Source organism: Melospiza georgiana, chromosome 4, assembly GCF_028018845.1.
Source record: "Melospiza georgiana isolate bMelGeo1 chromosome 4, bMelGeo1.pri, whole genome shotgun sequence".
Lineage (NCBI taxonomy): Eukaryota > Metazoa > Chordata > Aves > Passeriformes > Passerellidae > Melospiza > Melospiza georgiana.
The window spans coordinates 66945574-66971716 of record NC_080433.1 but is presented as its reverse complement, the minus strand read 5'-3'; the positions used below and the strand labels follow the sequence as shown (position 1 = coordinate 66971716).

Genomic DNA, 26143 nt, shown 5'->3' with positions numbered 1-26143 from the left:
CGAGCAATCGGCGCGCCGCATGGGGGTGATTGACGTGCGACGCGGTGCAATCCTCTGTGCAGGAGAGTCAAAACATGCCCGCCCTCCGGGTGGAGTTCTGACAGGCAGGCCAGCTAGCCAATAGAAAGTGGCTGCGAATTGAGCAACGTCGCTTCTGGCCACTCAGTGCCCGAGTTGCTCCTGTAGGGGGCGGGACCCACTGAGAGAACGGGGCGGGGGGGCAGCCGAGGGGAGCTCGGTAATGGCGACGGGTTCGGTAAGTGCTACAAAGTTTCGAGCTGCCGCTTTTCGGGGCTGCGAGGCTCCGGCGGGGGACGGGAGGGGTTCGGTAGGTCAGACAGCAGTGCTAGCAGCTGCATGTCGAGCCGAAGAGGTCGCGGGGTTCAGTCTCTTGACGGCGACGGGAACCTCGGACATTGTTTACTGTGCGCCTTCCCTGACCGGCCCCGCGGAGCTGCCACCCTGCCGCACCGCTGGGTTGAAACTCACGGGGTGTGCCGGCGCTCTTCGTGCCCTCTCAAACCACGAAAACAAGCGGAATAGGGGGGGTGTCCCCCCCTTGTTTTCCCCGGGGAGCGGCTGCCCGCCCCGGTCTGTCAGAGCGAGGGCGCCGTGCCCGGTGCGGCAGCAGCGGCTTTGCGGCACGGGGAGCGTTTGCGGTGCCCGTGGGTGCGGGTGAGCCCCGCGGGGGGAGCGGGGCCGGGGCGCGGGGGGGGCCCCCCCCCCCCGGGCCGGTGTTACGCAGTTCGAATGAATGGGGCCGAGCGCGCGTGCGCCGTGGGGCCGCGGGTGTAAACAAGGTCACGTGACGGGCGGGGGGAGCCCCTGAGGGGCTGCGGGTGAGGGGAGCGCGGGGGGGCTCCTCCCGAGGGTCCCGGGGGCTCCTCCCGAGGGTCCCGGGGGCTCCTCCCGGGGCTCCGCCGCCCCCGAACCGCCCGGGGAGCGCCGTCCTCAGGCGGGGCGGCGGGGGCAGCGCGGCCCGCCCTGCGTCAGCGAACAGGCCGCCCGGGCTTGGAAAACATGGTGAATCACGCTGTGCCTCGGCTGCGCGCTCTGGCACGGCCGGGGATGTGCAGCGAGGATTCCTGATCAAAGCGGCTGCGCCAGGAAAAGTCCCTGGTGTAGATCCAGTCTTGCCAGTATGTTGTGTTTTGCTTGGAGGAGCTGTTCTCCAAATTAAACTCCGTCCAGCTTATTGCTCAGGCGTAGAGCTGGCCTGAAACCTCGTCAGTAGGTTGGGGGAAGAAAGGCGAATAGCAGAAGGAAAAAAGCCACGGGAAGCACTTCCACCCAGGCATTCCTGCGCACTGCGGTTTGGGTGGATGCTGCCCAGTTCCTGCTGAACCCTTTCGCAGCCACAGTCTTTATTTACTTTTCTCCCAAGTTTATTTTTGTCCCTCAGAAATAGACATGATTCAATTAATAAAGTCTTTGTCAGCGTTGCCATTTGTTTTAGCGTGACAAATTCACTTACTTTAAAGCGCAAAGTAATAATTTCATTTAGCCTCCAAAGACAGCCGCAGTAATTATAGTCCTGTGAAGCATGGTTCTTGACAACATCTGACACAACAAATTTTCAACATAAAGTTGAATTTTAAAAAAATTTTACAAGCTGGTTAATGACAAATCCCCTTCATGTTCAAACCATTAAAAGGCTGAGGAGAAGAGAAGGACATGATGTCCAAAGTAGGCTTTAATGAAGTAGAATTAAAAAATGGAAAAGTAAAGTTGGGCACTTTGTTTGTTTTTCTTTGTAATTCTCTTTCAATTTCATTGTCATTCATTTGTTAGAGGATTCTTTGGCTTTTGAGCACAGATGGCTTTGGTTTGGAGAAATTCTTGTGACTTGGAGGAATAATTCATTTCTCAAACAAGTATCTCTCCTGTCAGAGCAGCATTTTGTATCTGTACCTTATCTCTGACCTTCAGAGTGCTGGGATACCAGGACATGGACTTTCAAGTCCTAGCGCCTGGCAGAAAGGAAGGAGAAGGTAACATTCTAGAAATAAGTTTGAGTCTTCATTTTGGAGGGAAAACGGGAAGGGAAGAGAGGAAAAAATAGAGGGAAAAATAAACCAAACAACAAGGCAGGAGGGAAAGACGTAGATAAGCCAGAAAAACAAGGAGTGGCTTTTCAGAGTTGATTAGTTGGAGATAATCTTCAAGGTCCTGACCTGTACTACTGAGGTCTGGTTTTTCTGTTCAGAAAACTATCTGCTATCTGCTCTTGTGGTGTTCTGTCATTTTACTGTCCCTCATGGGTGACAGGGGTACAGATTTGGTTAAAGATGTTTTCTGGAGGTGAAAATAATGTCACTGATAGTTTGAGTTGTGTATTCTCATTTCTGTCACCTTTCTTCTCCACCTTAAAGTCAGAATAAGCCAATGTAGCTTTGTAGTAGTGCCATTTGAGTAGAATCAAACATCTTTTTATGTTTAGCATGCAAGTTTATGTAAGTTTTGCATATATTTGAAAGATTAGGAGATCAGAAGTGTAGAAATTTTCCAGTCAAAACTCTCCTGGATGTGATCCTGTGCAACCTGCTGTAGGTGAACCTGCTTTAGAGCAGAGGGGGCTGGACTAGGTGACTTCCAGAGGTCCCTTCCAACCCTGTCATTCTGTGATATGAAAATATTGTACTTTTCTAAGCTGTTGTTGATATTTCTCTAATGTAGCTTACTTAGTGGACATACGTATGGTAGACTTCTCAGGTTTTCTTTCTTATGAACTGTATTCTGCTCTTTTGTGAGAGACTTCTGATTATTTTTTCAAGGACACTTCATTAAAGTACAGGCTAATCATGTTATGGTGGCTTTAGTTCATCCTCATCTTAAAAAAAAAACAAAGTAGATAACCAAATGACTAAAGATTGGAATAACATTGTTTACCAGGTTTTAGAGACAGTGATTGTGTAGAATAAGCACACAGTTCTCTTTTGAAGATGATCTAACACAGTGGATAAACATTACTAGGATTTGGGGAAATGAAACTGAAGTGAAGTTTTCCAGCAGAGGTAACTTTATCTGTCCATTTTCAGTGAAGGATGTTAGGAGTCCAGTGTGTTTGAGACTCTTCCTGGAGGCCAGAGATGGGAAGAGTAGTGGAAAAGGCTTCTGCAGACACCAGTGCTGAAAGGGCAACTGGGAAAATGTGGGCCTGATCTCACAAGGTTGGGGACAGCATTTTTGCTTTGATCTTAATTTTCCAGGCCTGTTTCATGGTTCCTCAAGTCCCTGGGTGTAGCAGCTTGCCTCTGAGAGAGCAAGACACTTCCTTGTGTATGGTAGACATGGAGCAAGTGAGGGGCAGGCTGGTTCTGTGAGGCATCTGTGCACGAGGCAGTGGGAACAGATGGGGTCCCTCCAGGCCAGGGTCAGTCGTGGCTCACAGAATGTTTTGGGTTTGAAGGGACCTTAGAGGTCATCTGGTTCCAGGCCCCCTGCCGTGGGCAGGGATGTATTGTGAGGATGGTCTTGAAAAAGCAGTGCATTTGGTGGCAGGATGGCTCCCAATGACTAGAAGAAAGAAAATGTCACACCAGGCTTCAAGGAGGAGGATGTGGGGAAATTACAGACTGGTCAGCGTTAGCCTTCAGGTATTTTATTAGGCAAATTCTCCTGACAGCCATGTCCACCCTCTTTGTAAGGCAAGGAGTTGTCTGGAATAGCCAGGACAGATCAGCCAAAATCAAATCTGGTCTGACCCATCTGATTGCCTTTTGTGATGGGCTGAGTGCTATGGGTGCCAAGTGAATGCTGTTCATGTTGGCTTGAGGTGGGTGAGGTAACTCCAGGCTCCTGGAGGAGTGGGCACAGGCTGTGCAAGCTCAAACCTGCCTGAGGAGCAGCTTCTTTACAGCAAGAGTGGTTACTGGAACAGGGAAGTGCCAGGCAGTCTCCATTCTTCAAGACACTAGAAACTCAAGTGGCCAGGGCCCCAGGTGGCCTCTTGACTTCAGAGTTAGCTGTGTTTTCTGTGAGGATTGTACAAGATTGTGTCTAGACACCCCTAAAATATGCTGTGATATTCAACAGAGTGATGAGGATTTAGGGCCTGGTAATGAAGTAGTATATCGGATGCAACTTAAAACAGTTCACATGTATACAGATTTCTAACCTCTGTCTTTCTAAAGTCAGATACTTTGGAGCATCCTAACATGGTGTGGGAAGTGAAGACAAATCAAATGCCTAATGCAGTTCAGAAACTCCTTCTGGTAGTGGACAAGAGAACTTCAGGGATGAACGAGTCACTGGAGTTGCTGAAGTGTAATGAAAACCTGCCCTCTTCTCCTGGATATGCATCCTGTGATGAGCACATGGAACTTGGTAAATAACAAGATTTTTTCAGAGGAAACTGAATTCTGAAGTTTGTTTTAGATATCCTATACTGAAATTATTGGAAGCTGGTTGAATGAAATTGCTGATTTTTAGCTTGGGTAGGGCAGGGAATTGTGACATCTGAAGGTATTTGCAGTCATTTTTCCCTTTAACCCATTTCCAGTTCTGACACACTGGCCTGTTGACTCAAATATGTTCTTGAACTGTGAGCCACAAATTTCTGCTTCTAGTCCCTAGAGAAGCAGGGTTTTTTGGCACAAGAAAAACAAACAGAAAGCTCAAGGGCTCCTCCTAAAGGAATCATGTTGCTTTAGATCTGCAAATTAAGATTCTTGCATAGGGGAAGATTACTTCAGTTCTTACAGACTGGAGAAAAACAGCATATACCATAGAAAGTATCAATATAAGCTGTGAAATATTAACAAATTTAATTTAAATGATGAAGTGATTGAGAATAATGATACTTATATGACAGCACATAGCACAGACTTCTGTTGACAAGCTGGGGTCTTTTCTGTTACTCTGTTTGGGATAGGGAAGGTGTATATTGTTGATGGGAATTCACCCTACCAGGCTCTATATCCAGCTTTCATGATTTATTTAATCTGAGTTATTTAACTTTGGTTCCCTGGTGGAAACCTTTTATCTTGAACATGGTCTGATGTTGAATTTTTTTAGTGTCACACCTTCAAGGACAGATTAATGTAATTGTCTTTTGTGAAATGTTTTAGTATTTTAGTGAAGCATGTTGTTTTTGAATAATACTGCAGTGTAGTTCTGTGTAAACTGGTCAATCTAGTAAAAACTTTAAAATCAGAAGTACATTTTTATTTAGTTACCTAATTTTTTCTTAAATTTCTTGTGTGAATATATAATTGACTAGAGATGTTACTATTTCTGTGTCCATTTTTATGAACAGGGTTTGTGAAATGTTGGTAGTTGTCATATGAGAAAATAAAATTACTTTATTGTGATTCCTTTTTTTCATCAAATTTGCAATATTTGGTATCAAATTGAGTAGACAGCAAAGAATTGAGTATAATTATGGTAATTTGTGCATTTGTTTGTAGATGATCTTCCTGAATTACAGGCTGTGCAGACAGATTCTACCCCACCTGCACTTTTTCAGCTTGGTGCTGATGTTTCACATCAGGAATGTTCAAGGCCTTCATGGAGCCAACATACCTCAAACAGCAATCCAGAAAATGCTTATTCTTGTGAGAATGGGGTGAACTGGTTGACAGAATTAGCAAACATAGCCACAAGTCCTCAGAGTCCTTTGATGCAGTGTGCTTTTTATAACAGGTACTGACACTCATTTCACTTTTGAACTATAGGGATTTATTTATAATCCTGTCTCCAAAATATTTCCTTCACTCTTTTCACCCTCTGACTTTGAACTGGAGCCCTATTGTTTGGTCTTTTTATTTGTTCTGTGAAGGTGTGCACAGAACTCATCTCAGAGCCTGGTGCAAAAGCTGCTTAGTTTCCAGCTGTGAATGACATATGATGATGTAAAGACTTTGCCTACCCACAGCAGGCTCACAAATTATGGACATTTACCTCATGTGAAGCAGCAGATAAAATCTAAGAGGAATTTCTTACACTAAATTCTTCAAGCTTTCTAGTGCACAGACTTCACATTTGTTTTTATTTTTAAACAGCTAATTGGAAATCTAATGCAATGTGTATTTTAGTAGTGATCTTTGTGATCTTTACGTTCTGTAAGGCTGTGAGCAGCAAGTGTTGGATCTTGGAAATCACTGGGCTTCACTTCTTATTGTACGGCTTTTCTTAGGTTTTTAATCAGAAAATTTGTAAAAACTTCAGCATTGTGCTAAGGAGATGCCACTGTGGAAGTAATACTGTCATTTGGGTGCTACATAGAACCTATGCAGGAGTTATGCTACGTATTCCCTTTGCCTGAGCTTGTGCCCCTTCATCATCCCCTTGGAATACTGGGGAGGTTTGTGTGGGAGGTTTGTTTGGTGTTCAGCTCATGCAAACAGAAATATTTGCAATAAAAGCATTTTAGAGTAATGGCAGCAAAGTCTCATGTTATCTAAATCTGAGATATGTTAAAATACATGTTTCTGTTGTAGATCATCTCCTGTTCGCATAATAGCAACAAGCAAAAGTTTACATTCCTATGCACGTCCTCCACCAGGATCTTCAAACAGTGATCCTAACTTCTCCAAGAATGATGTGGATGAAACACCAGTCAGACATGAAAGGGTGAGTTGTTCTGAAACATTTTAAAATAAACACCTATGAGCAATGGGTTAAGTTTTTTTACAAGGGAAACTAGCTTTAAAAAAATCTGTTTAGTGTTAATACTGTTGCTGCTTAAGCTAGATTTTCTGTTACTTTTCTTTTTACCACACAGGTTAGGCTTGTAGTGCTACTTTGTATTTTTTGTGATGAAAACACTTTCTAAGAAAGCTCGGCTTCTATTGTAATTCCTTCTACAGCAAGCTTTAAAAAATTGTTATCTGATTTGATGCCTCAAAAGGAAATGTGGATCCCTCTCCTTTAAGATGCACAAAGCCTGTCAGTCCTGTGTCTCCTTTCCCATGTATTAATTGGTATCTGAAATTTGTCTGTTAACAACAGTGAATTTTCTCCAGGGATTTATCTACAACTGCCTCGAGCCTACAACTTTCCAGCACTGGACCATAGAGTAATCTGCTTTAAATGATTCTGTAGATGACTAAGGAATGATGAGGTGTAAAATGCTTACAAATGAGCATAAGATAATCCATTGAGATGAAATGAATCTCAGAGAATGAAACCCAAAAATGTCAGGATGCATCTCAGGAAAGGAGATGAAAACAATCCATTCACATTTTTTGCATTCCTTTAATCTTTGTCTTCATGTTACATTCCTATTAGTATTTAAGGCAAAATGATGCCACAAGTGAAAATAGAGACTGTCTTAAGACATATAAGACCAGCCCTAAAATGCTCTGCAGTAAAATACCAACACCATTTTGCTTTTTTTCTTTTTAATAGGCAAATAGTGAATCAGAATCTGGCATTTTCTGCATGTCATCACTTTCAGATGATGATGATTTAGGATGGTGCCATTCCTGGCCCTCAACTGTGTGGCATTGTTTTCTGAAAGGTAAAATAGCATGTTGCATGAAATAAGGATTTGTTTTATGTTATAGGTTTTCTTTTTAACCTAACACTAATGTTCTTTTTTTCCTTGAAAAAATCCGTTAGGCTCTCGCCTGTGCTTTCATAAAGGACGCAATAAGGAATGGCAGGATGTTGAAGAGTTTGCAAGATCTGAAAGCTGTGGAAAAGAGGAAAATCTCCCAGCCAGTCCTTACAAGGTAATTGTTAGTTCTAACAAACTCACTGCAATACCTGTAGCAAATACTTTGTTTCTTACATTACCCCTGTGCCTTTAATTACTGTCTCAGGAAAATAGGTTGACATTAATGTTGTTTAAGAGCTGATCACTGTGCTGTTTGTGGATCTCACAGAAAGGCACTTGAATTAAATTCATTTATGTATGTTTTGAATGTATGTCATCTTTATTAATTTCTAGCTAGATAGAAACACAAATTAGAATATTGTTATTTTATAATACAATGTATGATGATGAGTATACACCTAGAGTATGCACAGGTATATGCTTTTCTTGGGGGAAATTTTTTGAACTGTATGTGTGTTAACAGGACTATGGTTCCAATGGTTTGAAGTTGATTTCTCATGAAGAAAGCATTTCCTGTGGTGAGTCAGTGCTGAAGCTGACTTTTGATCCTGGCACAGTGGAGGATGGCTTGCTTACCGTAGAATGCAGACTCGATCATCCATTTTATGTTAAAAATAAAGGTATGAAATACCTCAAGTACACATGGTTGCATATTAAAATATTCTCAGAAAGTGACTGCAGTTTTTGTTGATATCTCATATTGTTCATGAAAGTGATAAAAGTTGTGGTGTAGAAACAGTTTACAATCTTTGTAAAGTAATCCAGAATATGAACAAACAAAAAAAAACTGTGAAGTCATAAAGCTCCTGGAATACTGCCTATCCCATAAGGAAAGAGTTCATTGAGTATATCAATGGAGCTCAGGAAAGCAGAAAGACTGGGGCGGGGGGAGACAGGAAAACTGCAACTAAGGGAAGCTTTTCTCACTTGCTAAAAATGGAACTTCTGATGGTAAAAGTCTCCAGGATTTGATTCCTTTTTTCCTAGAATGAGATTTTATTTGAAATAAAAAATAAACTGTTTGCAATAAGAATTCCCTAAGTAAGAGTTTCTGATTTTTCTTTTGTATGAAAGAAACTACATCAGAACACTTTTATAAAATTATGTAATTTCAAGATGTAGGATTGCTCCAATAAAGAACTGGAGAGATTGTCTGGCCGTTTGTCTAATTTAACTCTTTACCACTTCAGGTTGGTCATCTTTTTATCCAAGCTTGACTGTGGTACAGCATGGCATTCCATGCTGTGAAATGCATCTTGGAGATCTGTGTCTACCTCCTGGACACCCTGATGCCATTAACTTTGATGATTCAGGTGTTTTTGATACATTTAAAAGGTAATTTTTGGATAAAGTGGCCTCAGTGGTTCTTGTATTTAATGAGTAGGCACCTTAAGTCTGGAAGAATTTGAAGCATTATATAGAGGAAAGGGAGAATAGTTTTGGCAATACAAGATAAATGTTAGGAAAAAATTAATACTCAGTACTAGGAAAGCTGTGTAATTATGTGCTCTGCTAAACTGCAAAGTAGTGCCTTGGAGTGAAGTAACTTTTAGCTTCTTATTATGGTAGTTTAAGGCAGATTAGATAAAGCAGTAAAAAATATATATATTGTCTTTATAAATTTTCCAGGTAAAGTGGATTATGTTTGAAAAACCTAGTACAATTTTCTGACAATAGTATGTCTGCCAGCTGTTATCTCATGCTTCATATGCAACAATACATCTGAATTATCTGAGTAGTTTCTTAGTGGTAAATGCATGTGCAGTGGCTCTAGAATACAGTATGTTCATAATCTTATTATTTTTGTGTATTCTGGTTTTTGGCATTCTTTTTATTATATCAAACTTACTAACTTCAGAGTTTGATTCACTTTGGGGTTTACCTGAGCTAGAACTTCAACCAGATAACCTTCAGAGGTCCTGTTCAACATAAATTACTCTAAGAGTCTAAGGAAATAATAAAGATTTTTCCAAATTATTTTGAGATTTTAAGATTTAGTAAAATCCATCTTTTCCTATGATGTTAGTGTCTTTTTAGCATCTGTTTTTAATCTAGTTGCACTTCGGTTTTTTACAACAGAAAAAAAGGAATTTAAGATGCTCTTTGCAGTTCAAGCCCTGAGAGCTCTTTTATGATTTCAGTCTGGCACAGAGCAAGTTCAGATTGCTTGGCTTCACTCATTTGCTGTCTGGGTGTTTTTCTTAACCCCTGGTTACTCCAAGTTAGCTGTTAGAGTCATGGTAGCTACATCTCACTGAAAAATCTGCATTTCTGGCTCCTTACTAATTTGCAGCCTAGCTGAATACTGCCTTGTACTTCAAGTTCCTTGTCTTTCTGGGCAGAAGGGAGTGACTGAGTATGGAGCATGCAGCAGCTGCAGCTGTGATAACAGGACAGAACTAAAAACAGAATTCTGTTTCTGTGTCATGAGAAGGAGATTAGGAATAGGAAGGGTGCTGGCCTGTTGTAGAACAGAGGTCCTTTCTCCTTATCTTGTGATACCTGCAAGATGGCCAGCATTATCCCTCCCTCCTGCTTTGTACTCTCCTGATGAGGGATGGTGGAGGCCACTCGTAGGGCTCCACTCTGCTGTGTGCTTCTGTCCCACAGAGGAGCTGCCTTTGCAGAGAAGGGCTGGACTGCCACATGCAGCATCTCCTTGCTTGTAGTTCTACTTGGTATTCACAAAAAAGCCCTTCAAAACCCTTATTTTGGCCATAAATCATGCAACTATAGCCACACTGAGCAATAGGTAAGAGGAGCATTAGCATATATACCTTTATCTTGTGATGGTAAATTAGTGGTTTAGATTTATGATTGAGTAGCCCCTTTCCAAGAGTGTTTTTCCATCTGGAGATGGTAACAGTCTGTGGAGTAAAACTACTTCTTTAGTGATTAGAAGTTAATTGTAGTCATTGGTTAGCTAAAAATTGCAAGAGTTTGTCATATTTGGAGATCTGAATTTTACGGAAACAAGTCACCTAAACTGTTCCAATACCTCGAGAAGGGATGTGGTGGTTTTGTCACTAGAGGGCAGGAGTTTGTCAGCACAGCATCAAATAGTGCCAAGTCACGGGGCCCTGGGCAGGGCTTCAACCTCCCCGGAAGGTTTGTGTGTAAAATAGTCTGTACTCAACTGCCCAGAGAAGTTATTTGTACTGAAGTGATTTATTTTAATATATAATTTATTTTAATACAGTGGTTTCATATTTGGGTTAGTATATATTTGCAAGTGAACTCTTTGCATTTCTTTCCTTTCTGTACCTGTCATTCACTGATCAGGTTTGATTTATGGTAAGGACAGAAGCAGAAAGAAAAAAATGTGTTTAAAAAGAGAACAAAGTTTTAAGACATAGTATAGGTAACAGATACATAGCTGAGGAAAGTACATAGCAGAACATGGAAAGTTGCAGTCTTCATCACACTGAAGAAAATACTAACTTACAAAGCCTTGTAGTTTTTTGTTTTTCACACTGACATCCACATCGAGCACAAATCATTATGTCACACCAAAAAGGACAAAATTCTAGAATTGTAGTAAAACTGAAGAGTGAACAGATATTTAGGGGTTTTACAGGAACATTTCTGGATGCTTTATGATGTGTGTCCTCCCTGCAGTTACGATTTCACCCCGATGGACTCCTCTGCAGTGTATGTGCTCAGCAGCATGGCTCGCCAGCGCCGCGCCTCGCTCTCCTCTGCGGGAGCAAACAATCCAGATGCTGAGAGATCAGAATGCAGTAGTAAAAACTGTGCCTCTGCTGCATCGTCACATCTGCCCTCCAATCCTTTGTACAGCAAAGCTGGCAAAAGCCACACCTCAGGGACTGCAAGTACTGTGAGTGCCACTTCTCCAAACAAGTGCAAAAGACCAATGAATGCCTTCATGCTTTTTGCCAAAAAATACAGAGTTGAATACACTCAGATGTATCCAGGGAAAGACAACAGGTAATGATACAAACTGCAGTTTTGCTATTACTGGTGAGTTAGAAGAGTATCTGTGTCCCACTTTAATATTTAAATAGGCTAAATGTTGCATTTGAAATAAAATGTGTGTATTGTTTTAAGAAAAAGTTTTGCAAGATGTTAACATAAAGGGTGGTTTATGGGTGGACTGTGAATATTTTCAGTACTCGGTGAACTTGATACAAACCATTTTTGGCAAACTTGCCTTCTGATAAAACATCGGGGTAAAGCAACTGATAAATGTGTGTGTGCACTGGCAGAGGCACAGATACAGAGCTGTTGTTGTTTACAGTGATGAGGTGCTCTGCTCGTGTGCTGTAATGGAAAAAAGGGAGTTTCTGGTTCTTCTAATTAAGTCTTGACGTATTATTGCAAATTGGTCCTGAAGTTGCAAGCATTTATTTCCAGTCTGTATATCCTGTTGAAGAGTGGAGAACTGATAAGTTAGGATATCTCAAAGATCATCATCCACACAGCACATTGCCAAATTTTTCTTGCCCTAAAGGCATTCAATGATCTGTTGAAATTTGCAGGAAGAATTGTATGACTGTGTTTGAGGGGATAAGTCTTTGTTAGTTTGTTCTTTTGTTCTTAATCTCTAGCCTGTTTGCTTTTAAGCATTTTTTTAGTTAAGATTTCCATTACATATTTTTTAAGTAGTATTTGGTGCTAATTGGGTATATGTAAATAGAAACCCAAACACATGAACATGGCCTGATCTTACAATCAGATTTTTTACTGTATGTAATTTTACAAAAACTATTACTGTAAAAATTGCATTGTGACATAAACATTCTTGAACTAAATCTGGTAAAAATTAAAGTTGGCAGGGCATTGAAAGGGGTTTTACTGTTTTATAATGTTCTAATAAGGAGGCTGTAACTGTTGCTGAAATAGAGAATCGTGCCAAACAATCCCAGCCAGTCTTGTGTGTCCTGACAATGATCTTGTGTAAAGTTTATAGTAAGTTCAGTGAAGCAGATCTGCTGCCTTCACACTGATTGCAGCTATCAATGAGAAATGGAAGAGAATGTCAGCCAGGAAAGTTTATGATGGTTATAAATGTAGTTGAAAATGCTGATTTCAAATGGATGCAGTGAACTGGAGCTGTGGCTGCATGGATGTGAAATATTTCAGTGAGCAAGCAGGACACTGAGCACGTTTACCTTGAAGAGATGACAGAGTTACCAGTACAGTTCAGAATGCACTGCTCACTGTCCTGCTTGGGAGGCAGTGCAGGTTTTGGCTGCAGTTCCATGGCATCCATAAAACACAGGGTGGCAGAAATAGCATTATGATAATTGATACAGGCATTCAGCTACTGTCACTCAAGTGTTGCTGAGGCATTCATTAATTTAGCTGCAGGGAGGCAACTCTCATGTTTTTCAAATGTAAGTTTGTGTCATTTTCAGATGTATAGAGCTGTACTGTATAGAGCTCATAACATAGTAGCCACTTCTGTACAGTGAAGTTCTTATGTTTACTGCTGTTATTTCCTTATGGGAGTAAGAGAGTAGAGAACTTGAGGTGTTCTGAGTTAAATGGGCTATTCTGAGACAAAACAGCTCAAGGCACGTCAGCAAGACAGCGGGCTTGTAAACATTCAAAGCACAAGTCAAGAGTCACACGATACTGAAACGGACTGCAAGATCCTGTTTGAAAAACTGCTGTTAGGGCTGCACTTGTTTATTTTCTAGATACTCTTCACTGTAACACTGTAACCATAGTTGAACTTGGTTGTGTGTTCAGAAATTCTTTGAGTAGTGGGCCTTCTAGAGATGAGGGAAATTATATTTTTGTATAAAAGATTTCATGGTGTATTTTTATTTGGGAAGGCAGTGGCTTTTACAGCAGATCTGCTCTCTCTGGGTCACCGTGTTCTGTCCTGAGGGTGTGAGTGATCCAGTACAAGCTGGTGACCCAGAGCAGACAGGTTTCTGGTGATATGCCTCTGGATACTGTCAGAAGATGAAAAAGCTGCTAATTAAACTGGGTGTGTTTGCTTCTGATGACAGACCAAAGACACTGGTTCTCAGTTTGGATAGAAAAACAGAAATTGCACTGCCGAAGAGACAGGCTGTACAAATGGGTTTGATGGCAATGGCATGTGGTGTCCCCTGGAGGAGTCATTGGAGCACAGGGCAGTGCAGGCTCAAGGGCTGTCTGGGCACTTTGGGATGTGGTCCCTGAGTGCTCTGCAGCTCACAGAAACCTGAATGGCACCACTCAGCCTTGCAGGAGTCAAATCCATTTTTTTCAGTGGTGCAGAACAGCACTCAGGATTGCTGTGTGTGCCATGTTATGGAAACAGTTGATGACACTCTAATTGTCTTGATTCTTTTTGAATATCTTCACTGCCAGTAAGGAACTTTATTAATAGGAGAAAGAAAAGGACTTAGTTGTGTCCACCTTTTTTTTTAGAGCCAGTCACAGAACTCTCATTGCTGTAATCCCAAGCCAAAGTACAAACCACTTCATAGCTTTAATAGCCACTGATAAAAGAGCTGTTGTTTAGAGATTTTCATTCAGCTAAAAGACTGAGTTAAAGCTTTAATGGGATATTGATCCAACATTTGGGAGTGAAGTTAAGCAATATGGCAGGCTAGTACAGGGAAGTGTTGTCAAAAGACCTAGAGTTTGTAAGGAAAGGAATTAATTCAGTATCTGGAAAAGGCTATAAATGTATGAGAACAAATGGTTCCATTTGCACAGGAATGGGAACATACCAGTGTGTTCCACCCAGGATGGATTAAAGGTGGAAGAAGCTACAGACATTGATTAAATAGACATGGGGACTTGCAGTTAATCAAATATTTGGCTGAGGTCATATTCAGTTCATTGCTCTAATTATCAGAGAACATATTTTCAGCAAATCTGTCATATGATCTTCTACTATGAACGTAGAGCAAAACAAATGTGAGTTACCATTTGGTGGTGGTTTTTGTAACATCTCTATTTTGCTGGTTTATGCCAGTTGCTGTATGTACACCCTTTGAAATGTTAAAATGTGCACTGACCCATGCTTAGCTAACACAGAAGTCTCAGCTGTTTAACTACTAAAAGAACTATGAGAAGATAATCACAAATAGGATCATTTCAATTTTTAACATATACCTGATTTCTTCCTTGTGTGTTAATTCCACATTTAACTCACATCTTTTTAAAGCGCTCAGATAAAACAAAAAAAAAAAATCCTGGTATTTCTTAGCACTGTCCTGACTGTACTGTAAACATTTATCTTGCAGAGCCATAAGTGTGATACTTGGAGACAGGTGGAAGAAAATGAAAAATGAGGAAAGAAGGATGTACACACTAGAAGCCAAGGCCTTGGCAGAGGAGCAGAAGCGTTTAAATCCTGACTGTTGGAAAAGAAAACGAACGAATTCTGTATGTTTGTGAAGCTTTTTCATCATGCTGTTACATATGTTCAGATGGGTGGCTGCAGTGTGTTTTGTTCAGAATAAGCTGCTTTCTTAGTAGCTGAAACCTTCATTTACTCCCCTGTGTTGTGTAATCTGCTTTTGGCAGTTTGGCAGGAGACAGATCAGGAGAGGGTCTGTCTGAATATTTTATGAGAGTTTTGAGGATTCTGGTTTGTACTGAAAGTTAGTTTGCTTGTGAAATGCAAAGGAAGGGCACGTGGTCTTTTGCTTTGAAGTGAGTTCATAAGGTTGTACCTGAACTTCATCTTCTGTAAAAGCTTTTTCTTTACCTTTTCCTAGTTTTCTTATTGGTAATTTATATCAGCATATATGAAGATACTGAAGGAGCAAAATAATTTATCCCAGTGAATGCCTTTCATTTATTAGTCTGTTCAATTGTAAAATAAATACAGTAGATAACACAACTGTAGGAAAAGAAATTGTTTTCCACTTTGTAGAAAGCCATCAATATAAGAGTCTGCAGCAATGTATTAGTAGGTGGGGGATGTATTAAGAAAGAGAAGAGCTTTTAAGCTGAAACATCAAAAAAAGGAGATTCTGCTTGTTCAACTAGAAGAGTAGGTTGGAAGGAAAGATCCACTGAGGTGCACAGAGTGCTTGCCAAGTTCTTCCATTTAATGGCTGGGTAGGAGCTTGAAGGGTGGTGTGGACTTCATCTACATGGTTGTGAAACCATCCATGTGGTCTAATGTTTCATCCTCAAGTTACCCCTGTCCTTTGATGTGTAAATGAGGCTTTTTTCTCAAGAGCATATGCAAGTGTTGCCTTAAGACTGAATAAGAAAGGCTCCAACACTGAGTTGCTTCTTTCTGCTGCACATACTTTGTGCAGTTTCCAGTCCCTTGTTGCAGAAGGTTCCACCAAATCCCAGCTGCTAGGAACAAGCTGTTTTTCTGTTCACTGCATTCTATTTTAATCAACAGTGACAGCTTCTGTTACATTTCCTTGTGGGTTTAGTTAAAATAATATTATTTATTTATTCTGCTTTTACACTACAGCAGTTTTGAGCTTTGGGTGGTGAGATCACAGCAGCTCAGAGGTGTGTTTGTGTGTAGCTGAGTAGTGATGGGTTTGCCTCAGCAAGGCTTTCCTGCCCTGCCTTGTAGTAGGATTTTCCTTGTCCCCACAGTCTTCAGGCCAAGAGAACAGGATCTGTAGAAGCCATTTCCTCGGTGTTACAGCAGGAAATACCCTCTGTAATTGTTCCAGTTCAGTGAACTGAGCTGTTTGCAGGCTGGGAACCTTACCTGTAATGACAGTGGGCTCCAGGCTGTGACACCAAAGTCAGGATGGTCTTTTGATGATCAGGGAGTAAAACTGTCTGCTTTGGCCTTTTTGTTTTCTTCTGAATAACTGACCAATGATTAGAAATACTTGTGGCTTTGAAAACAAGTGTTGGGCCCTTTGCTTGGTAATTACTAACCCAGTTTTCTCTTCTCTTTTCTCAGGGCTCACAACAGCATTAAGCCAGAATTTTCCTGTTAACTCTGTATTTACAAAATGGCTGTTGCTTGATGGCGAGAAGATGCAAGATCAAGGTCTTACTCTTTGTTGTGACTCTGTGTGACCATAAAATACTGGCACCATCGTGGAAATGATCTGAGTGCAGATTTGCTTTTTACAATAGAACATTAAGTAAGCTAAAAACTATCAGCATTTTAAACCAAATTGCCTTATTTTTCTTCCAAACTTCATTATGTATCAGGTAATATAGGCTTGAAAATGGATATCCTGTGGTGCTAAAGTACTTTAGAAAGAGGCGAAGGAGATATGTATAAATGTTTATTTTTAAAAGAAAATGTACAAAAAGGGGAATTTTAAAATATGTAACAGCTGTTTATATACATTGATTCTTATTGCTGATTAATATGTATTGCACAACTGTATTATTAATTGCGATTCTGGGGCCTGGGATTTTCTGAAATGGCAAAGTGTATTATCAGCTTGCAGCTTCCCAGCCTGCCCTGCTGCCAGCAAGTTACCAGAATGTGGGAATGGAGGGTGTGGTGTGATGTAGCAAGGGAGCTGCTGCTTGGGATGCCACTTAGAAAACTTGTAGCCACAAGGGAGATATTTTTGCGTCAGCTGGCACTAGTTAGAGCTGTCATTTTGTGGTGGAAACAATGGCCTGGACAGGATGAAACAAATAAATAGCGTTATCTCAAGAAAAGTGGTGCTGTTGATATCATCACCATCATAGTTATAACTCTGTGTTTTGTCTTTGCCACGTATTCTACAATATTTTATTTTGCCATACGACATCTTTATGGTGGGGGCAAACTTTGCACTTAACTATATGTGCAACACTTGCACTTTACTTTTTTTTTCTCCTCCAACTGTCTAAAATTAGAGCAGCTGCGTTAGGACTACAATTGCTTCTGCTGTGAACATTTACAATCATGGCTTTTCCTGTACTAAACAGCTGTGCGTTGGTTTTTTTTTTAAGAATCACAACTGTAAATTTCAGTTTATGACACGTCTACATGATGTTGCCCCTAAGATTTTTGCACACTATATTCTTGTATATTATTTCAAATAAATTCATTAAAATTTGGTGTTGTGTATTTTATAAAATGAAGAAGACTAATCGTGAAGTCAGCCCTGCAGCAATGAGCACATTCTGCATGGAAGTCTTTACATGAACCCATCCAAAGTATATTTTAATGCTTTGCCATTAGGAAGCTAGTGAAGAAATCCAAATACTATTTTCAGGATTGGATAGTTAATGTTCTTTATTACAGTTTAAGCAAGAAGAGTTGAAATCAATATAAATTATTTCTAAGCAAATAGCAGTGCAATAGAGAAGCATTTAGGTTAGTTATAAATATTTTTCCTTGTGTTAAAATTAGTGATTTTTATATGGAAACTGATGATTCAAACATTTCAAAAGTACAATTTTCTGAATACGGCTAAAATGTATTCAACTGTTTAAAACTCTACTTGTAGGAAAAGAGCTGCTTCCTTATTTGAGATATTCAGCAAGTACACTGTAATATTTGAGTTCTAATTTTATACTGTTCTAAATTCAAAAGGAATGCTTAAGAATGTTTCAATTAGATTAGACTTACAGCACATAAAAGTTGTACAATTTCCTTATAATATTTCTGTAGAAGTAAGTTCCTGTAATGTGAACACAAAGCAAGAAGACAGAAGTTTCAGACATGAAGTAGGTAAACGTGTCATTATAAAGCTGATGTACTTGGGGATAATTTACATGAACAGTGAGTTATATACCCATTGTGCACCAAAGCCCCCAGCTGTGTTACCATCCATCCCCTGGTGTGAGAGAGAGCCTTGTCCAGGTGTGCTCACTGAAGGGTTGACATGGCTTTCTGCAGCAGCTGAACCATTATGGGATAGACTGGTGCAAACTCCTTTCCCTCTCTTGTTCTCACTGATTGAACATAAGCTTCCAGTGCACCACTAAAAAAAAAAAAAAAAAAAGAAGTAGCTAAAGCAATTAAGTACTGTAAATTCAGGATCTGCAACAGAAATTATTTGCCTTCTTCCCTCCTGCAAAATTTTCCTCAGATGGTCCTACTTGTCTGAGGAAGGAAGTGAACACGGAAGGCACTGCAAAGCTGTATATAATTGTTCCATGATCTTCAAGTCCTTTCTTGCATGTTTGAGGAGCAAACAAGTTAACATTTAAATAAGCAGCAGCATGTTGCAGATGGCTTGAAATGACAGCTCTGACGCACAGACTCAGTGCTGCACTGGTAACCTTTAGAGAGGGAGAGAATAATCTCCAGCTGCTGCAGACGCTGAGAGTGCAACCTCCAGCAGGAAAGGTGGGGTGAGCACTGGTGAACCCCCACCAGGCCCTGAGGAGATTCCTGGCACAGCCTTTGGAACGCCCATCTTGGTCCTCAGGAAACGCTGCCCTAACCCCAGAGAGGGCTTGGGCAAGGCATGGCCTGGCTCTCTTACACATTGTCACAGGATGTCACAAATGGAGTCACCATGTGGGAACTGCACAAATAAACACTGCACAGCTAAAAGGGGTGACTGTGGTGATGCTTCACAACACAGGGTCACCTTTCAGCCAACATTCTAGTACACAGTATTGTTGAGTGACAGCATATTTGTAAAACAAACACTGTAAGTGCTCATCTGTTGAGGTTCCAGCTTACTAATTCATTAAGTAGGCCAAGCTATCGTTGCCACACTTAAATATAGCTTTGAATATAATTTTCTTCTCCCTTTCTGCTTCTATTTCTTCATTGAACTGATATGATCATCTTGGATTTTCCTTCTAAAATTCGCTTATTTTTTGCTATTTGCAGCAAAACTGTGACATTAAGAAAATGCACAAACAACAGACCCCATTTCACATGGAGACTAATAGAGCTCCTGGTATGTGGCTCTTCCTTTTCTAATACAGATTGTCACCACAGGGCTTCCAGCCCCCAGGGTCACTGAGCAGGGAGTGGGTCTGGGTTTTGTCTCCTGCCTTCCTTTCTGGGAGTGCAGGATGCACCAGCACAGCTGCTCTGCCAGCCAGGGAGCCCGATGGCTTTTAGCTACATGGCAGGAACATTCCCAGTCCCACTGGGAGAAGGCAGATGGTTCTTGTGCACATCTGGTGAAGGGGTGGGGGGGCACAGGGGTCAAGGGAGACGGTAACACACAGCAACCACAAAGCTGTGCCTGTACATACACACCCACTGCTGTAGGATGGTGGGCTGTGCAGGCAGAGCTGTATTTATGTTTGCTGCTCCTTCCAACAAAAAAGCCTTTGGTGGAACCCTGCGTTCCTGCACAAAGAGTTCATGGATTGGAAGGCAGCACTGCTCCCTGGTACGTGCCTGCTGGCAGCAGTAGGCAGTGAATCAGGCAAGGCTTAAGGAAAGGAAAGCAAAAGGACTCAAGAGTGATATTCAGCCCATGTTTCACACACAGAGGCTTCTCCTGGCGTAAGATGCTAAGAGAGGAGCAGCCAAGATCCCCGTGTGATCTGCAGCCCTGGGAAGCCTCAGATGAGCCCACCAAACCTGACAAAGCAGAGGAGATGGTAGGAAGATGCAGGGTCACAGTACACTTGGGTGCCTGTGAGTAAAGCTGCTGCTACCTCAGCAAGGGCTTGGCCCTTCCTCAATAACTTGTGCCAGAGCGTGGCTGGGAATTTCCAGCAGAGTTCATTTATCAGCAAGTGGAAGATGCTCCTGAGGCCAAGGGCCTGTGCTCAGGCCTCTGGAGAGAGGAGTCTGAGCTTTGGGTTCCTGCAAGCCAATGACAGCCATGGCAGCCCTGCCCCACGAGCTGGTCCTGGGGCTGCTGCCACTCCTGGCAGCACTGACCCGTCAGCCTCGCCAGCAGGGAGCACCAGGAGGAGCTGCCTGTCCCCAGCTGCAGCCCCTGCCATGGAGTTTGACAGCAAGAGAGTGAAGTGTGCAACTGTGCAACCAAAGAACCCAAGGCAGCTTCACCTCTGAGCACAGGGTGGGACTGGAACAGCACAGCACCAGGGAATTCCCACCACAGCTCCCCATGTCCCATGCAGCATCCAGACTCACAGCCCCTCTTTGCTGAAGCCCAGGACATGCTGTCTGGGAGGAGACCAAAGAAGGATGGACTGGATGACTGGAGAGTTGAGATCCTTCAGAAAAATAAAGTTACTGAGCACAGAAACAGTTCCTCATGCTGGCCTTGGTGCACTTGAGAGCTCTTAAATTTTGATAACAACTTCCTTGTGAGCTACTGCTGAGGGGTCCACAGCAGGTACAAATACACTGTAAGGAATCACTTTGAATTTTTTGCACAGCAACAAACCACAACAGACAAGGAATCTGTTACAGGCAGAAAGACAGGGAAACAATATTTATTTTATCTAGCTAAAGTAAACCTGACATTTTGCACATGGTCAGCTCTCTGAAAAGCTTCAGCCTGCTCCTTCCCAATGGTCCCTGGGGAGCAGCACAGGGTCTACAGTGAAAAAGGCAACTAAAACACTGCTTGCTGCAGCCACAAAGTGCTTTGGGTGCAGCTCACTTCATTCCCAGTAAAGGCCATCAGCATCATGAACTGCAGAGAGATTAGGCACATCCACAGGTTTATTTTAAATCCCAAGATTTAGAGAGAAAAACTGGGGGAGTGGGACAGCAGGAAATTGTGCTTTTTAGAGAAACTGGCCTCTTGTAGCAAAGAGGGGCAACATGTGATGAGCAGACTGAGCAGCAGGTGGGAGATGCAGGCAGGAAGGGGTCAAGGATGACATCAAGGATGCCACCCTGATGAGTGGAGATGCTTCAGAAGAGTCTGAAATGTCTCACATTTCCACTCAGGTCAGCACTCAAGTGCTCTGGTCAGCAGTAATTGTTAGACATGTTAGATGTTTATTAGCTGCTACAAAGAATTGTCCCTTGTTTTAAAAGGACAGTTGAGGAACTCCTGTGAGTTTTCTTACTGTAACTGTCATTTATCTTGACAAATCCACTCAGCAGTATCCCTGTCTTTTCTATCCTATACACTCCTCAAATGCTTGGTGAAGTTGTGGGTTGGCATCATTACCCAGATGGTAACACTGCTATCCCTTAACTGATTTATCTCCTTGCTTTGAAAAAGCCCTTGAAAAAGATTACAGAGATAACCAGATAGATGAAAGGGAGAAGCTTTACCCTAAAAGCAGCACCCAAAACCACTCAATGTGAGCCCTTGATAATCCTTTGCCAGACTGTTACTCCCATCAGATCAAACAAGATGGAATGAGATTTAGGCTATGCTAAGTGCCATACTGCAGTATTACAGTCCCACTGTCACACCTCTAGCAGCTTTTATCTTTTTTCCTTCTCTCCTGCCCCAAAAGAATCTGATTTAACTCCCAAAACCAACTCCAGAGGTAGCTAAAAGGAGTTTTGCAGGTCCCTTCTGCTGCACTTGCTCTTTTACTGTGGCTTTGCTTGCATTGTTTCAAAGAGATGGAGTCAAACTTCACAAACATAAGCAACCTGAGAGCATCACAACTCTTACCCACTCCAATCAGTAATGTCAATACTCTAAGGTGAATTCTCAGGCATTTTTCTAGAAGAGACCTTTTACAGCTTTGCACTAAACAATGAAAACAAAAGCTTTCTGAATACTCCAACTGCATTCACTATTTTCCTGTGTCCCACACCTGCATCTCCAATGGAAGTATTTAAACACTCTGAAACTGGATGTTTTTTTTTTTTTAAAGCCATTCATAATTCATAATATCATTATTTCACCTGAAACAGTGAAAGAGCAGTGTCTGTGATAAAGCTGAGTGGCCTGGAGAACTCCCTGTGCCCACCAGGGCAGGCTGGGAGCCTGCTCCACACAGGCAGGGGCAGGAAAGCAGCCAAGGGGAGGACGAGAAGCTGCTGAAGGCTGCTAGCAAAGAGGCAGCCTGGGGCTCCACACCTACCAGGGGGCAAGGGAATCATGGCCAAGCTCAGAAAACTCCTCTGCATTGCTGCCTGTGTGAATGACACCACAGAGGCAGGCCAGGAAGTCTGTCCATTCCTGGTAGGAAAGGCCCAGGTAGCAAAACGGCACAAATCACAAATCCAGGGAGGAAAGCTGTCTGGAGTCCAGAGAGCAATGGTGAGGTCGCTCCAGAGCGAGAGGGAGGAATGGACTGGAAGAGGTGACTAAAGGCACCAATGGTCATAGAGTAGACATGGTTCCAGAAGCTCATTTGGGATGGGAATTTTGTTTTGCTGAAGGCAGTCAACAAGGCTTCAGGGACTGCAGCATACAGAACACGGACAGTGCAGGAAGCTGCTTGTGGCAAAGCAAGATGATTGCTGCTGCATGCAGCCAGACTTCAGTGCAGGCTGCCTGAGCTGGGCAACTCAGAACATCACAGGAGCTGCTGGGAAGCCTACCTGACTCTAATCTGGGGAGATAAATGAATTCAGGGGCTTTGTTAACACTTGAAATGCAGAATTTTCCATGACATTTTGGTAAACTTTAGCAGTTCTAGCTCAAATGAGCTTTTGTTAACTATGCTGGCAGTGCAGGACTCAATTCAGATGCACCAGTTTAGCATTAAAATCTTGTCCTTAGAAAGGCAGGCTCACTCCTGCTGAGGACATTGCAAAAACACCAGTGCCAAAGTAGTTGTGGAAAAATAAACAGCCCTATGGGTGAAAGCAGTATCATAAAGTCTCCAGCACAGAGGAGATCACAGCTGTTGTCATATGGAAAGATGTAACATATATCTGTATTATTGTTTTTAAGATGGAAGAAACCCTGTTTATGTAATATACAAAACATACTCTTGAAGGGATTAGACTCAATAATGCCCTAAATTCAGCATCTTCTAGTCTAATAAAGGACATAAAACCTGTTCAGCAATCTGTTTCTATTTTAAAAGACAAGCTATGGTATACATTACAAATATTGTTTGTAAAAGAGAGCTATGGAAGGAGGGTTGGTGGGATGTTCTGCATATATTAATGCTTCATTAAAAATGCCATAAGAAGTAAGGAAAAAAAAAAGCCCTAAGTTTAAGATGCCCTCCCACATAAGGAAAAGGATTTTAAAGCACTTATTAAATTACTTCACTTGCATGAGCAAAACCATGAGCTTTCTTGGAAATCAGGACAAGCTGATTATATAAGACCCTGATAGCTCTTCTTTAAAATGTTATTTGAACCCATGAAGATTTATATCTAGAGTTAATCAAAGGAAAAAAAAAAATTATTTGGGTTGTGGCTCTTAAGGGATCTTAATGTGGATCCCTTACAATGACTATAATTAATTAATCTTATATGGAATTGTGAATCCTAGTGCTACCCTCCTGGGCTCTGCCTTTGGTCAAATGGAGTCAGATTTCCATGGTGAACTTCAGAAGAGGCAGGGATCCTCTTTCTGCTCAGCACTGGGACTGCACCCCTGTCCTGATCCATCAGCAGGGCAGCTGCACGACACTGGGCCAGACTTTTCTTTAGTATTTTGGTAAAAATCTCTTTGCTCTGCAAACTTTGGGGCAAAGCACAAAACGGAAAATCTGCTGTGGACGAGCACATCTGTGTGACACCAGGTCTATTTAACCCAGTGCTATAAAAATTACTGTAAAAACAAACAGCAAAACCTCCAGCAGCATCACCTGTAGGACAAGAGAGGAGCTGGAGACATCTCTGGTTGTTGCTGCCTGCCTGAGTGCCCTGGGGTTTGTGCCTGGCTGGCAGCGCCGCAGCCCCGCCGGGTGCGCTCCTGTCCCTGCTGTGCTCCTGCAGATCTGAGCCCAGCACACAGCTCTGCCCTCCAGGCTGGGCCCAGCACACAGCTCTGCCCTCCAGACTGAGCACAGGGCACAGCTCTGCCCTCCAGGCTGAGCCCAGGGCACAGCTCTGCCCTCCAGGCTGAGCCCAGGGCACAGCTCTGCCCTCCAGGCTGAGCCCAGGGCACAGCCCTGCCCTCCAGGCTGAGCCCAGGGCACAGCTCTGCCCTCCAGGCTGAGCCCAGGGCACAGCTCTGCCCTCCAGGCTGAGCCCAGGGCACAGCTCTGCCCTCCAGGCTGAGCCCAGGGCACAGCTCTGCCCTCCAGGCTGAGCCCAGCACAGATCTCCAGCACACAGCTCTGCCCTCCAGGCTGAGCCCAGCACAGATGGGGCTCTCACAGTGCTCCCCAAGCTGCCATTTGTCCCTCCCCAGCTCAGGACAGCTGCTCCTTATGGAAATGAACCCTTCACTGGGTCTGGCTTTCAACTCTGCTTCAGCGAGGGTGAGCTTGAGTAAGGGGAGTTAACACACTCTAATGGTAAAGGTGAGAATTTGGCCCTTGAATGGATGAACTATCCTTCAGGCTGGCTCAAATTCTGTCAAGTCTAATAGGGCTTCTTTTATGGAAGAAAAATTGAGTTTTCAAGCTTAATTTAAAAAGAAAAAGAAAAAAATTGCCCTGACCAGGCAATTGCTCCTTTCAACACAATCCCTGCTCAGGAAGGACACCTGCAGCAGGGTCATCTCACCTAACTTTAAATGTCTGCAGGGCAGCTGGCTGCCTGGGAGAGCTCCTGTGTCCCAGCCCACACTCCATTCACTGAACAGAGAAAATGGGAGGTTTCAGGACACAAAGCAACTGACCTATTTTAGGTACCTGCTTCAGGATGAGATGAATCAGCCCCAGCAGCGCCTGTTTCTCTCTGTTGTCTATAAAGGGAGCCTGGCAAATATACCTCTGGCCAGGTAAATACCACCCCCATGCTGAACTCAAGCAGAAGGAAATGCACAAAAATGCTCAGAATGGGACTAATTCATACCATTCACACCACGCTGCAAGCAAAGCATTTAAGACCTACAGAGCGGAAGCAGCACTCCAATTAGCTTTAATAGGAGCCTAGAAGGATCCTGGTAACACAAGGAAATTAATATCTAGGCAGCAGGTCCCTAGAGTAATTGCACACTTGTTACAAAAGGAAGTTGCACAAAATTACCATTTGCAAGGCTGCAGCAAACAAAAAGAGAATATTTTGATGTAGGGCAGTGCAGGGATCTGAGGGCTCCAAACATCCAAAGTTCAACTCACACAGCTGAGCAACTACAGGTGGAAAAAGCCTGAGGAGGGTGACTGATAGAAGAGCAAGAGGCCTGCAGCTCAACTTGGGTTCATATGAAACACACAAAGAGCTGGCTCAAAAATCTTCCAATAGAGTATTAAAGAAAATATGAGTGATTCATGGTCATACTAGTGACTGATGTCTGCTCGCCTGCCTTACATATGGATAACCAGCCATGAAAAATGAATAAAGGATTCAGTGAAAGGATTGAAGGGAAAACTTAAGTATTCCAGCTTGGCTACTTGGTCTAATGGATGACACTGTCTCAGCCTAAAAGCCTCATCCCAAGGTTTGCTTCTTGATACCTCCATGGTTAGAACAATTTATCAGTGTCTGAACATGACCACCAGCACGCCCATTAACTGAATCAGTCTGGATGAAATTTAATTGCAGACAAAGACAAAAATGTCTTGTAGTTTAAGGATGGCATTTTCAAACTTGGGAAAACAAACTGAAGAGAAAAAATCCCACCAGTTTCAAATGACTTGCATTCCCTGCTTTCCCTACTATATCTGAGATTCAACAACCTAATCAAAATATTCATAGCTGATTAAATATACACCTATCACCTATGTCGCTGTAATTCAGTGTCATGGCTTGAGATTCAAGAAAAGCTGGTTTTGTAGACAAACTAGACTAATCACAAG

General features: G+C 42.5%; 2 protein-coding genes across 3 annotated transcripts in view; one reads left to right on the top strand and one right to left on the bottom strand.

Moving 5' to 3' along the window:
* The first annotated feature begins 219 nt into the window (after nucleotides 1-219).
* Nucleotides 220-17523, top strand: HBP1 (HMG-box transcription factor 1). Of its 2 annotated transcripts, none has more exons than XM_058022275.1 (11): nucleotides 220-256; nucleotides 4134-4326; nucleotides 5409-5643; nucleotides 6441-6573; nucleotides 7351-7462; nucleotides 7564-7676; nucleotides 8025-8181; nucleotides 8752-8896; nucleotides 11180-11509; nucleotides 14773-14914; nucleotides 16419-17523. In XM_058022275.1, exons 1-11 carry the CDS (start codon nucleotides 242-244, stop codon nucleotides 16434-16436), a joined length of 1593 nt encoding a protein of 530 aa, XP_057878258.1. In that variant the 5' UTR covers nucleotides 220-241; the 3' UTR covers nucleotides 16437-17523. The 2 variants fall into 2 exon arrangements, with proteins under 2 accessions (XP_057878258.1, XP_057878259.1); XM_058022276.1 differs by having other exon boundaries at nucleotides 238-256; nucleotides 4138-4326.
* A 161-nt stretch (nucleotides 17524-17684) lies between these two features.
* COG5 (component of oligomeric golgi complex 5) overlaps nucleotides 17685-26143 on the bottom strand; it is a 173638-nt gene continuing 165179 nt past the window's right edge. The window contains exon 22 of the mRNA XM_058022274.1: nucleotides 17685-18393. Coding sequence (XP_057878257.1) covers nucleotides 18279-18393 — 115 coding nt within the window. The 3' untranslated portion in view covers nucleotides 17685-18278. The remainder of the gene's footprint in view (nucleotides 18394-26143) is intronic.